At 37.9% G+C, this 13,331-nt stretch overlaps 1 protein-coding gene across 1 annotated transcript; it reads left to right on the forward strand.

Annotated features, from left to right (window-relative positions):
* LOC109823273 lies at positions 10,806–11,658 on the forward strand. Its single transcript, XM_020389557.1, has 3 exons — positions 10,806–10,946; positions 11,244–11,387; positions 11,446–11,658. Exons 1-3 carry the CDS (start codon positions 10,806–10,808, stop codon positions 11,656–11,658), a joined length of 498 nt encoding a protein of 165 aa, XP_020245146.1.

Consider the following 13,331-nt stretch of genomic DNA (forward strand, 5'->3'; position numbering starts at 1 on the left):
CTGGTCTTGTTGAAGCTCACCTTCTTTTGTTTGCCTAGGATGCAGTCCTCACAGAAAGTCAGATCGATCTTGTTCAGACCCAGAAGCCTCTCTCCCGCGGTCATAATCTGCATCCCCTTCTCGCTCATGTGGCCAAGTCGTCGATGCCAAGTCATGCAGTCGACGGATGATGATGATGATGCTTGTCCTGTGGCAAGCAAGTGGTCGATCTTCCCGTTGGCGATGTAGAGAGATCCCTCGTGTTTGCTGTGTGCCACCACCAGGGCACCCTTGGACACCTTCCAGCTTCTCTGCTCGAAGGATACTCTGTAACCGGAGTCAGTCAGTTGCCCGACTGATATAAGATTTCGCCTGAGATCTGGTACATGCCGAACATCATTCAGCGTCAAGGTGGTCCCGCCCTCCATCTTGAGGGTACAATTTCCCTTCCCGGAAACCTTACAAGGTTGATCGTCGCCAAGATAGACTGTCCCCAAGTGCTTCTTCACGAACGATGAAAGCAGCTTTTGTTTCGTTCAGTGTCAAGGTGGTCCCGCCCTCCATCTTGAGGGTACAATTTCCCTTCCCGGAAACCTTACAAGGTTGATCGTCGCCAAGATAGACTGTCCCCAAGTCCTTCTTCACGAACGATGAAAGCAGCTTTTGTTGTGAGGTTGCATGGAAAGATGCGCCAGAGTCGATGACCCACGCATCACTTTTGTCTTCTAGGGATAGGAGAAGTGCATCCGAATCCGTCTCGTGCATGAGATTGGCTGCACCGTCAGCCCGATCATCCCCTGCTGATGCTTGAACAGTAACTCTGCAGTCCCGTGCAAAGTGGCCCTTCTTTCCGCATCTGAAGCACTTCCCTTCACCGTAACCATTCGGGTTAGGCCCTTTAGACTTCCCTCTGGATTTTAATTGGCCTCGTCGTCCCCTACCCTTCTTCTGTGCACGCCCTCGTGCCTCGACATGCAGAGCACTCCCACTGCTAGAGGCCTCAGCTCCTGAGACTTTGCGACAAGATTCTTCATCCAGAATTGTCCCAACCACTGTGTCGAGCTTCATCTTGCCATTGCCATTAGCGTTGCTCACCGCCATCACCATATTCTCCCATGAATCTGGTAGACAAGAAAGTAGCAGAAGAGCTTGGATCTCGTTGTCGAACTTTAGATCTACTGCAGCAAGCTGTTGCACCACAGCCTGAAATTCGTTCAAGAAGTCCGCCACGCGAGCTCCTTGCTGCATCTTGAGATTGAATAGCTTCTTCATCAGGTACACCTTATTTGAAGCAGACGGCTTCTCATACAGTGCCTCCAATGCCTCCATCAACTCCTTGGTGGTGGTCGCATGCGAGACGTTGTAAGTCACATGCTGGTGAAGGTTGAGCCTGATGGTGGCAAGTGCTTTACGATCGAGCACCTTCCACTTATCGTCGTCCATCTTCTCAGGTTTCCCCGCCTCTCCTTGGAGGGGTAGGAAGAGATCCTTCTGGTACAAATAGTCTTCTATTTGCATCCTCCAATACCTGAAATTTTGGCCGCCGAACTTCTCAATTCGAAGCCTGTTGTCTTCAACTGTAGATCCCATGGCGAAAGATTACGTCTTTCTCGTATTCGTGAATAGTACAATATTCGTGAATAGTACCGTATTCGTGAATAGTATCGTATCCGTGAATAGTACTGTATCCATGAATAGTACCGTATTCGTGAATAGTACCGTATCCGTGAATAGTACCGTACACGTGAATAGTGCCGTGCACGTGAATAGTGCCCAATGCCTTAAAAGAGTAAATATTAATCTAACTTATTTTCTGATGTGGAGGATCCACTTTTAGTGGCAGCCACAGAGCATACGATAAGCAGATATATATACTCTAAGTCAGGCTCTGATACCAGTTGTTAGGATACACCCCAATAAGAACGCCTCTAACGGAGACGCAATACACAAAATAAAGGCACAAGATCAACCAGAGTACTCACAGATATACGTGGTTCACTCCTTCGGAGCTACTCCACGGTGCAACGACGACGCCAAATTCTTTAATATCCCAAAAGAATTGATCCAAGAGAACACCCTCTCTTGATCAGATACACTCCAAGAACTCTCACAAACTCTCTCTATGTTTTCTCTTACTCTTCTATAAGAGGAGTTGTTTCTGGGATGAGATTTCCTTAAGAGTTTAGGGCCCTATTTATAGTGTTTGAGAAAACACTATGCACAAATATAATATTATATGTGGGACCTTTATTTTTCTCAAAAAACAGCACCTTTCGGTGCCTAACTTGCCTTTGTCAACAAAAGGCGGCTGACAAGTAGAACACTAGAGAAGCAATCTGTTGAGAATGTCAAAGATAGTGATTTAGTTTAGTTTTCTTATTTAGTTTCCTAATTTCCTAATTTCTATCAGTAATTAGGAGCTGATTGAGTGCTGATTTCGTCAACGATCAGAAGAAGGAAAGTAAGAAAATTAGGCTCGCCTTAACGTCAAATTTGATGAGGTAAGAGGGCGTATCCTTGGAAGACAACCCTTGCCACCAATCCGTGAGGAGTTTTCAGAAGTTAGAAGGGAGGAAAGCCGAAGGATTGTTATGCTCGGAAAAAAGGGTGTCACGATTCCTCTTGAAAGCTTAGCTTTGGTTGCTAGAAATATCAATCAGGGTAGAAACCTCAATCTTCCCAAGAAATAGGAGGATCGTCCCTGGGTTTGGTGCCATAAACCTTGCCATACAAGATAGAACTGCTAGCGGATCCATGTCAAACCTGCCAATTAGAAGAGCAGTAGACAAAATGATAAATCTGGCTGTGTAATTTATGCTGCAAATGAGGTCGAATCTATCCCCTCACATCCATTTAGTAAAGAACAAATGGATCATCTTCGTAAACTACTAATGTCTAGTTCCTCATCTGGTATTCCTAATGTGTTTGTTGCACAATCAAGTAGAAGTCATAATGCTTTCTCCTGTTCTTTGAATTCAGCCCCTTGGATCATAGATTCAGGTGCTTCAGACCATATGACTAGCTTTGTTGATCTATTCAGTGCCTACGTACCTCTTTCTGGTCATGAAAAAGTTAGAACTGCTAATGGAAGTTTTTCATCAATTGCAGAAAAAGGCCTAATAAAACTTTCTGATCAAATAAACCTTAAATATGTCCTTCAATATCCCTAAATTAACTTGCAATCTTGTGTTAGTGAGTAAATTTTCCAAAGATTCTAATTGTTGTGTTGTTTTCTTTTAATATAATTGTGTTTTCTAGGACTAGAGCTCAGGGAGGACGATTGGCGGTGCTGAGATAATGGATAGTCTTTACTACTTTAATGGTACCCTCTCCAGTAACAAAAAAAACTCAAGGACTTTGTGGCATCAATTCAAATCTTGTTCGTGAAGAAATTCTACTTTGGCATCTTAGATTACGCCATCCTAGTTTTTAATATTTGAAACATTTATTTTCTACTTTATTTAAAAATGTGGATTGTTCTTCTTTTAAGTGTGAAAGTTGTGTGCTTGCTAAAAGTCATCGGACTACTTATAAATCTAAACCTCATCGTGCATCAACACCATTTTATCTCATTCATAGTAATGTTTGGGGTTCTTCCAAGATTACAACTGTATCTGGCAAAAGATGATTTGTGGTTTCATTGATGATCATAAACGATTATGTTGGTTGTATCTAATATACGAAAAATCTGATGTGGAAAAATTGTTTCAAAATTTTTATTGTATGATTGAAAATCAATTTCACACAAAAATCAATATTTTTTGTTCTGATAATGGAACATAATTTTCAAATAAATGTTTGGGGAATTTTTTTTAAGGGGCTGTTTGGTTCGTTTCCTTGATATAGAGAAATGTAATTCCATGTAAAGAAACACAAGTTTTTAGTTTTCCAAACTTTTCCAAGAAATATATTGTTTTGCTTTGGTTCGCACATAAAAAATGGTGGGAAACCAATGTATTTATTTTTCTTGTGTTTGGTTCGCATAGAAAAAAAAGAAAAACTTTTGTAAACAAAGCAGAGAAGGAAAAAAATCTGACGTGACAGAGTTTTCATCAATTTCACTTGGTTGGGAAAGGAAATCGGAGAGGGAAAAAAATCTTAGTTGGCAGCGATTTCAGCAGAGTTTTCCCTCTTCCATTCGAGCGAACCAAAGCGGCACAAAGAAATGGGCGGAAACAAAAAAGCTGACGTGGAGGGCTAAAAATCTGACGTGGAGGGGTTTTCTGAGTTTTCCACCCCTTATAATAGCGAACCAAACAGCCCCTAAAGAAAAAATATTTTACATTTCCTGTCGTGATACACGTCAACAAAATGGTATTGCCGAAAGGAAAAATAAACATTTGCTTGAGGTAGCACAATCAATAATATTTTTCCATGCATGTTCCAAAATGTTTTTGGGGGGATGCAGTGTTAACAGCTTCTGATTTGACTAATAGGATGCCTACTCAAGTCTTGCAATATATGACACCTTTAGAATGTTTAAAAAACCTATTTCCTACATCTAAAATGCATGCTGATTTACCTATTAATATTTTCGGATGCACTGTGTTTGTTCTTATCCTAGTCAGTTTCGGTCTAAACTGGATCCTCAGGCTGAAAAATGTGTTTTTGTTAGTTTTTCATCAAATCAAAAGAGGTACAAGTGTTATAATCCAATCAACAAAAAAAATATTTCACAAGTATGGACATAACTTTTTTAGAGACACTACCCTAATTTTTCAAAAATTCTCTTTAGAGGGAGAGACATACAAGGAAGACAAAATTTGGCAACTTTCTAATGATCCTATGGTTCATATAATCTTAAAAATTTCCCATCCACCAATAAATTTGTAAGAATCATCTCCATATTGTTGAAAAGTAAACTTGATTTTGGATTAAGTTTAATTATTGGATCAATGATCCAATTATCACTTGTTGGGCCAAAACCCAATACTTGATCCAAGTTCTAGAGTTTTCTCTAGAAATATCTAAACATCTCCACCTCCTTAAAATGTTCTAGAAAATTATAGAGAATGAATATCTAGATATTTCTCTAGATAATTGTAATATAAAATTCTAGATATTATGCTAGAACTCTCTAGATTTAGGATTAAAATATTCTAGATATTTTGTACTTTGGAGGCTATAAATACCTCCAATTCCCTCTCATTTGTAATCAAGAAGTTCCAAGTTGTTCTAAGGTGTTCAAAAGAAATAAAAATCTTCTTCTTCCTAAATTTTCTATTGTCTCCCGAATTCTTAAACACTTTCTCCATCACCTCTAAATATTTCTTCCCAACAAAGTGGTATCAGAGCTAGAAGATTCCCTTGAAGATGGCGAGTAACGGTGTTCCCTTTCAAGTCCTGATGCTCACAAAGAGCAACTACGACAATTGGAGTCTAAGAATGACGGCTATCCTAGGAGCACATGACGTGTGGGAGATAGTCGAGAAAGGCTTCATTGAACCGGAGAATGATGGTAGTCTATCTCAAACTCAAAAGGATAATTTGAGAGACTCAAGGAAGAGAGACAAGAAGGCTCTCTGTCTAATCTATCAAGGTCTAGATGAAGATACATTTGAGAAGGTCGCGGGAGCAAAGACGGCCAAAGAAGTATGAGAGAAGCTTCGAACTTCTTACAAGGGAGCAGATCAAGTCAAGAAGGTACATCTTCAAACTCTAAGAGGAGAATTTGAAGCGTTGCAAATGAAGGAAGGTGGACTCGTCTCCGATTACTTCTCAAGAGTTTTAACGGTTACTAATAACCTAAAGAGAAATGACGAGAAGTTAGATGAGGTGAGAATCATGGAGAAGGTTCTTAGATCGTTGGATCCAAAATTCGAGCATATTGTCACTGTCATTGAAGAAACAAAGGATTTGGAGGCTATGACGATGGAGTAACTTCTTGGGTCGTTACAAGCTTATGAAGAAAAAAAGAAGAAGAAGGAAGATATTGCAGAACAAGTACTCAAGATGCGGATTGATCAAACTAAAGAAGAAAGCGGACGAAGTTATCAAAGACGAGGTGGCGGTCAAGTCCGAGGACGAGGTCGTGGATATAGAAATGGACGAGGTTAGAGGCCTCATGATGACAACACCAACCAAAGAGGAGAAAGCTCATCAAAGAGGTCGTGGAAGAGGAAATCAAAAACCAATGTACGATAAGTCAAGCGTTAAATGCTATAATTGTGGAAAGTTTGGACACTATGCTTCCGAATGCAAAGCTCCGAACAATAATAGAGTTGAAGAGAAGTCCAATTATGTTGAAGAAAGAAGCCAAGAGGATGATATGCTATTGATGGCTTACAAGAAAGATGAACAAGATGAGGTTCACAAGTGGTATCTCGATAGCGGTGCAAGCAATCACATGTGCGGGAAAAGAAGCATGTTCGTGGAGCTTGATGAATCGGTGAAAGGAAATGTGGCTTTGGGAGATGAATCGAAGATGGAGGTGAAAGGTAAAGGAAATATTCTCATCCGATTGAAGAATGGAGATCATCAATTTATTTCCAACGTTTACTATATCCCAAGCATGAAGACCAATATATTGAGCCTTGGACAACTCTTAGAGAAAGGTTATGATATTCGATTAAAGGATAATAACCTTTCTATAAGAGACCAAGAAAACAATCTCATTACCAAGGTGCCGATGTCAAAGAATAGAATGTTTGTTCTTAACATTCAAAATGACATCGCACAATGTCTCAAGATGTACTACAAGGAGGAGTCCTGGCTTTGGCATCTTCGATTTGGGCATCTCAACTTTGGAGGATTAGAGCTACTTTCTAAAAAGGAGATGGTGAGAGGATTGCCTTGCATCAACCATCCAAATCAAGTGTGTGAAGGGTGTCTACTTGGAAAGCAATTCAAAATGAGCTTTCCAAAGGAGTCAGACACAAGAGCGCGGAATCCATTGGAACTCATACATACAGATGTATGTGGCCCGATCAAACCAAGATCACTCGGTAAAAGTAACTAATTTCTTCTCTTTATTGATGATTTTTCAAGAAAAACATGAGTTTACTTTTTGAAGGAAAAATCAGAAGTGTTTGAAAACTTCAAAAAGTTCAAAGCCCATGTCGAGAAGGAAAGTGGCCTTGTGATCAAAGCCATGAGATCCGACCGTGGAGGAGAATTCACATCCAAGGAATTTGAGAAGTATTGTGAAGATAACGGTATTCGAAAACAATTGACGGTGCCGAGGTCCCCTCAACAAAATGGAGTTGCGGAAAGAAAGAACCGGACAATCCTTGAAATGGCGAGGAGCATGCTCAAAAGTAAGAAACTACCAAAAGAGTTGTGGGCAGAAGCAGTTGCATGCGCGGTTTATCTATCAAATCGATCTCCAACAAGAAGTGTTTCGGGAAAAACACCACAAGAAGCTTGGAGCGGAAGGAAGCCCGGTGTTTCTCATCTAAGAGTCTTTGGAAGCCTTGCTCACGCTCATGTACCGGACGAGAAGCGGAGCAAACTAGATGACAAAAGTGAGAAGTACATCTTCATTGGTTACGATGCCAACTCCAAAGGCTACAAGCTCTACAATCCTGATACAAAGAAGACAATCATCAGTCGAAATGTCATCTTTGATGAAGAAGGAGAATGGGATTGGAGATCAAATGATGAAGACTACAACTTCTTTCCACATGTTGAAGAAGATGAATTGGAGCAACCAAGAGAGGAGCCTGTTACCCCCACCAACTTCACCAACAACAAGTTCTCAAGAAGATGAAAGTTCAAACGAAAGGACTCCACGTTTCAGAAGTCTGCAAGAACTTTATGAGGTAACTAAAAATCAAGACAATCTTACTTTATTTTGTCTATTTGTGGATTGCGAGCCCATGAATTTCGAAGAAGATATGAAGAAGAAGACATGGAGAAATGCAATGGATGAAGAGATCAAGGCGATACAAAAGAATGAGACATGGGAGTTAGCTTCACTTCCAAATGGGCATAAGGCGATCAGTGTGAAGTGGGTGTACAAAGCAAAGAAGAACTCTAAAGGAGAAGTTGAAAGATACAAGGCAAGATTGGTGGCAAAAGGTTATAGTCAAAGAGCGGGAATCGACTATGACGAGGTATTCGCTCCTGTTGCTCGTCTAGAAACTGTTAGATTAATCATTTCATTGGCAGCTCAAAACAATTGGAGGATACATCAAATGGATGTCAAATCAGCCTTTTTAAATGGAGATCTTGAAGAAGAAGTTTACATTGAGCAACTACAAGGCTACATAATCAAGGGAGAAGAAGACAAAGTCTTAAGGTTAAAGAAGACGGTTTATGGGTTAAAACAAGCACCAAGAGCTTGGAATACTCGAATTGATAAGTACTTCAAGGAGAAAAGTTTCATCAAGTGTCCATATGAGCATGCACTCTATATCAAAACTCAAAACAATGATATATTGATTGGATGCTTGTATGTAGATGACTTGATATTCACAGGCAACAATCCAAGTATGTTCGAGGAATTCAAGATGGAGATGACGAAGGAGTTCGAGATGACCGATATTGGATTGATGTCTTACTACCTTAGAATTGAAGTGAGACAAGAAGATAATGGAATTTTCATTACTCAAGAAGGCTATGCTAAAGAGGTTCTTAAGAAGTTCAAGATGGATGACTCGAATCCAGTAAGCACGCCAATGGAATGTGGAGCCAAATTATCAAAGCAAGAAGAAGGAGAGAGTGTAGATCAAACACTATTTAAGAGCTTGGTTGGAAGCCTACGCTACTTAACGTGCACAAGACCTGATATCCTATATGCAGTCGGAGTTGTGAGCCGATACATGGAGCATGCAACAACAACTCATTTCAAGGCAGCTAAAAGGATACTTCGCTATATCAAAGGTACCATAAACTTTGGCTTGTATTACTCTGTTTCTGACGATTACAAGCTTGTTGGATTTAGCGATAGCGACTGGGGGGGAGACGTAGATGACCGAAAAAGCACAAGCGGATTTGTGTTCTTCATTGGAGATACAGCTTTCACATGGATGTCAAAGAAGCAACCAATTGTCACCCTTTCTACTTGTGAAGCGGAGTATGTAGCGGCTACTTCATGTGTTTGCCATGCTGTTTGGTTACGGAACCTGTTAAAGGAGTTGAGTTTGCCACAAAAGGAGCCAACGAAGATCTTAGTGGATAATAAGTCAGCAATAGCTTTGGCGAAGAACCCAGTCTTCCATGATCGAAGTAATCACATTGACACTCGTTATCACTACATTAGAGAGTGTGTTACCAAGAGGGACGTTCAATTAGAGTATGTGAAGACGAATGATCAAGTAGCTGATATCTTCACCAAGCCTCTCAAGCGCGAAGATTTTATCAAGATGAGGAGTTTGCTTGGAGTAGCAAAATCAAGTTTAAGAGGGGGTGTTGAAAAGTAAACTTGATTTTGGATCAAGTTTAATTATTGGATCAATGATCCAATTATCACTTGTTGGGCCAAAACCCAATACTTGAGTTTTCTCTAGAAATATCTAAACATCTCCACCTCCTTAAAATGTTCTAGAAAATTATAGAGAATGAATATCTAGATATTTCTCTAGATAATTGTAATATAAAATTCTAGATATTATACTAGAACTCTTCAGATTTAGGATTAAAATATTCTAGATATTTTATACTTTGGAGGCTATAAATACCTCCCATTCCCTCTCATTTGTAATCAAGAAGTTCCAAGTTGTTCTAAGGTGTTCAAAAGAAATAAAAATATTCTTCTTCCTAAATTTTCTATTGTCTCCCGAATTCTTAAACACTTTCTCCATTACCTCCAAATATTTCTTCCTAACACATATATGCATGAAACATTAAATCAAGAAAGTTGGCCTAGTATAATTCTCCCACAAACGGGAGAAGAAATACCATAACAAAAATAAATTATACTCTAAGCTTCTAGTTTATACTAGGCGATGGACCAGAAAAGGTGACAAAGACTCATCTATCATACAAGCACCGATTTAGTCAGAACTTTGGAACTTTATCTCCTAGCGATCATTATGTACCTAATCTTTCTGATTTTAATATTCCTATAACTATTAGGAAAGGGTCTAGAACATGTACCCAACGTCCCATTACTAAATACCTATCTTCCAAAAAATTATCAAAATCATAAAGCTTATATCTCTAGGATATCCAACCAATTTGTACCTAGAAACATTAAGGAGGCCCTAGATGATCCGAATTGGAAGTTAAGCGTTACAAAAGAGATGAATGCTCCTAACAAAAATGGTACTTGGGAGATAGTAGATCTGCCACATGATAAGAAGGGTGTAAGATGTAAATGAGTATTTACCATTAAATGCAATGCTGATGGTAATGTCGAGAGGTATAAGGCAAGATCTGTAGCTAAGGGTTTCACATAAACCTATGGAATTGATTATCAGGACGTACACATTTGTTCCATTAGCAAAAATAAACTCAATTCGAGTCTTTCTATCTGTAGCCATGAACTTCGAGTAGCCATTACATCAATTGAATGCGAAAAATGTCTTTCTAAATGTATATTTTGAGGAAGAAGTTTTTATGAGTTTATCACCTGGTTTTGAAGAAAATCTTGAAGTAACAAAAGTTTGTAGGCTAAGGACATCTTTGTATGGCCTTAAATAGTCTCCTATAGCTTGGTTTGGATGTTTTTGAAAAATGGTCAAAAGTCTTGGTTATAGTCGAAGTCAAGCAGATCATACCATGTTTTACAAACACTCTACTAATGGCAAAATAGCTATACTGATTTTTTATGTGGATAATAGTATTCTAACAGGTGATAACAATGCGAAGCTTGAGAATCTGAAGAGGAGCATGCTAAGGTTTATGAAATCAAGGACCTAGGCCCTTTAAGGTATTTCCTTGGGATGGAGTTTGCTAGATCAAAAGAGGGAAACCAATATAAATATGTCCTTGATTTCCTTAGTGAAACAGGTTTACTTGGATGCAAGGCAACCGAAATACCAATCAAGCCCTACATAAAGCTCCAACCTGCGAAGCCTAAAGAAGTAAAAACAAGAAGCAATGTTAAAGACTTGTTGGAAAAATAATCGATTTGTCTCACACTCGTCCAGATATATCCTTTGCAGTGTGAGTCAGTACATGCATTCACCTAGACAAGAGCATTTTGAGGCTATATACAGAATTATGAGATATCCAAAAGGGACTCCTGGAAGAGGACTATTGTACAAGAAATGGGGAGATCGATCTACAAGTTGAAAGTTACCCTAATAGTGACTAGGTAGGAGATACTATAGACCAAAGATTAACTTCTGGTTATTGTACATTTATTGGAGGGACCTTAGTGGCTTGGCGAAGCAAAAAATAAAGTGTGGTTGCTAGAAGCAGTGCACAAGGAGCTTAGATCAGTTGCATATGGAATATGTGAAGTGCTATGGATTAAGAGATTATTGGAAGGATTGGAGATTTCAAATTCCTCACCAACGAAGGTCTGTTTTGACAACAAGCAGCAATTTCAATTGCTCACAATCTAGTTCCTCATGATAGAACAAACATGTGGAGGTGGATAAATACTTCATCAAAGAAAAGATTGAGAAGGGATTAATTCGTATGTCATATGTTCCTATTACAGAGTGGATTGCAGATATACTCACTAAAGGATTACCAAAGAAGCAGTTTGACAATTTGATTGGAAAGCTGGCAATGGAAGATATCTACAAACCAACTAGAGGTGGAGTGTTGATAATGTCAAAGATATGATTTAATTTAGTTTCCTTATTTAGTTTCCTAATTTCTATCAGTAATTAGGAGCTGATTGAAAACTGATTTAGTCAATGATCAAACGAAGGAAAGTAAGAAAATTAGGCTATACTTAGTTAGAATTTTCTTATTTCTAAGTATAGTTATTCCTATATGATTGTTGTACAATCATAAGGAAATAGACAGAAAAGATACATTCTCTTTACCCATTTTTGCACAATCAAATGAAAGGCCACAACTTCACTAGAGGCAAGGTAAAATTTTGTATCCCTTTCCTTATCAAGGCATCATTCTGTATTCATAGGACATGGACAAGAAAATAATATGTGAACTCATTCATCTCGATTTTATCTACTTTCATGCAGCTCTTATGCTTATCTTATGTTTTCTAAATACACGAGTATGTGTTTTTTATTAGGGTTTTATTAACAACTATCCCTAGGGTTCTTTTTAAGAGTCATTAATTAGCCTCTCAATTACTTTAATATTCTTTGTATTACAAGGAAATCATGAATAAAATAGATGAACTTAATGATTTGAACTTATTCTGTATGGACTAAATTGCTCATGCTCTTGATTACTTTACTATTATTGGTACTAGAAAGAAATCATGAATAAAATACACAATCTATTTAATGCTTCGAAGGTATTATATATATGGACAAAATTGTTCACACTCTTAAACTTATAATTAATAAATTATATTCATCTATTTATAATATAAAAAACATGATGGGGGTAGACAAATATGAAGAAATGGGTGAAATTTCCCCATGTTATAATTTTAATAAGAGGGGATTCTTTTCTTTCCTTAGGATAGAATGGTAAATTTGAATGAATAGACATTTTGTTCATTTCTTCTCCCTCTTTCAATGCTCTCTCTCTCTCTCTCTCTCTCTCTCTCTCTCTCTCTCTCTTCTGCTCTCTCTCTCTCTCTCTCTCTCTCTCTCTCTCTCTCTCTCTCTCTCTCTCTCACACACACACACATAAAATAAATAAATAAAAACTAGAAATCCTTTTACAACCAAAACTAAAAATAATTGAATGCTAAAACCAAATTACAAATAGGTCCTTTAATATTAGAGGTTTTAAAAATAAACAATGATGGATTTGAAACACTAAATGCTTCTATGTAAAAATTATAATGGTGGATGTTGGACTTCTTGTTTTGATGATGATTTAATAAATAATTTATGACTAATATTGGTTTTAGTATTTGTTTTGTGTTGTTTAGTATACACAGGAAAATGAGCTACATTGATATTAAAGCCTATGCAAATCAAGTCAACAAATGAAGTTCAAGCTTCATATGATTCATTCTTGGTATACTTAGTATAGGTTTATATAATGTGTGCAAATTCTACAAGCTCAAATTTACACACACATTCATTTGTGAATTTTCTCAAATATAGGTGTTTTTATGCAAAATATATTTTAATATGATTTGGACTACACTTTCTCAAATATAGGTGTTTTTATGCAAAATATATTTTAATATGATTTGGACTACACAAACGTTGTTAAAATCTTTTATTAAGTCCATAAAAATATCACACAGGTTTTCAGAACTTGATTTGAGCTAAATGTCAAAATCAACATGTTTGAAACACATGTATTTTTAGTGCTTTTGAATTTTTCTGAGATTTCACAAATGGTGAGAGCAAATTGAAAAT

The sequence above is a fragment of the Asparagus officinalis genome, chromosome 9 (genome assembly GCF_001876935.1).
Source record: "Asparagus officinalis chromosome 9, Aspof.V1, whole genome shotgun sequence".
NCBI classification, from domain to species: Eukaryota; Viridiplantae; Streptophyta; class Magnoliopsida; order Asparagales; family Asparagaceae; genus Asparagus; species Asparagus officinalis.

Bases quoted from the DNA above. Each gene is read 5' to 3' on its own strand.
- LOC109823273 (XM_020389557.1), top strand. From the start codon at position 10,806: ATGGAGTTTGCTAGATCAAAAGAGGGAAACCAATATAAATATGTCCTT. The intron at 10,947-11,243 runs GTAAAAACAAGA...GAGGGACCTTAG, and splicing joins AACCTGCGAAGCCTAAAGAA to TGGCTTGGCGAAGCAAAAAA. The intron at 11,388-11,445 runs GTCTGTTTTGAC...TCCTCATGATAG, and splicing joins CAAATTCCTCACCAACGAAG to AACAAACATGTGGAGGTGGA.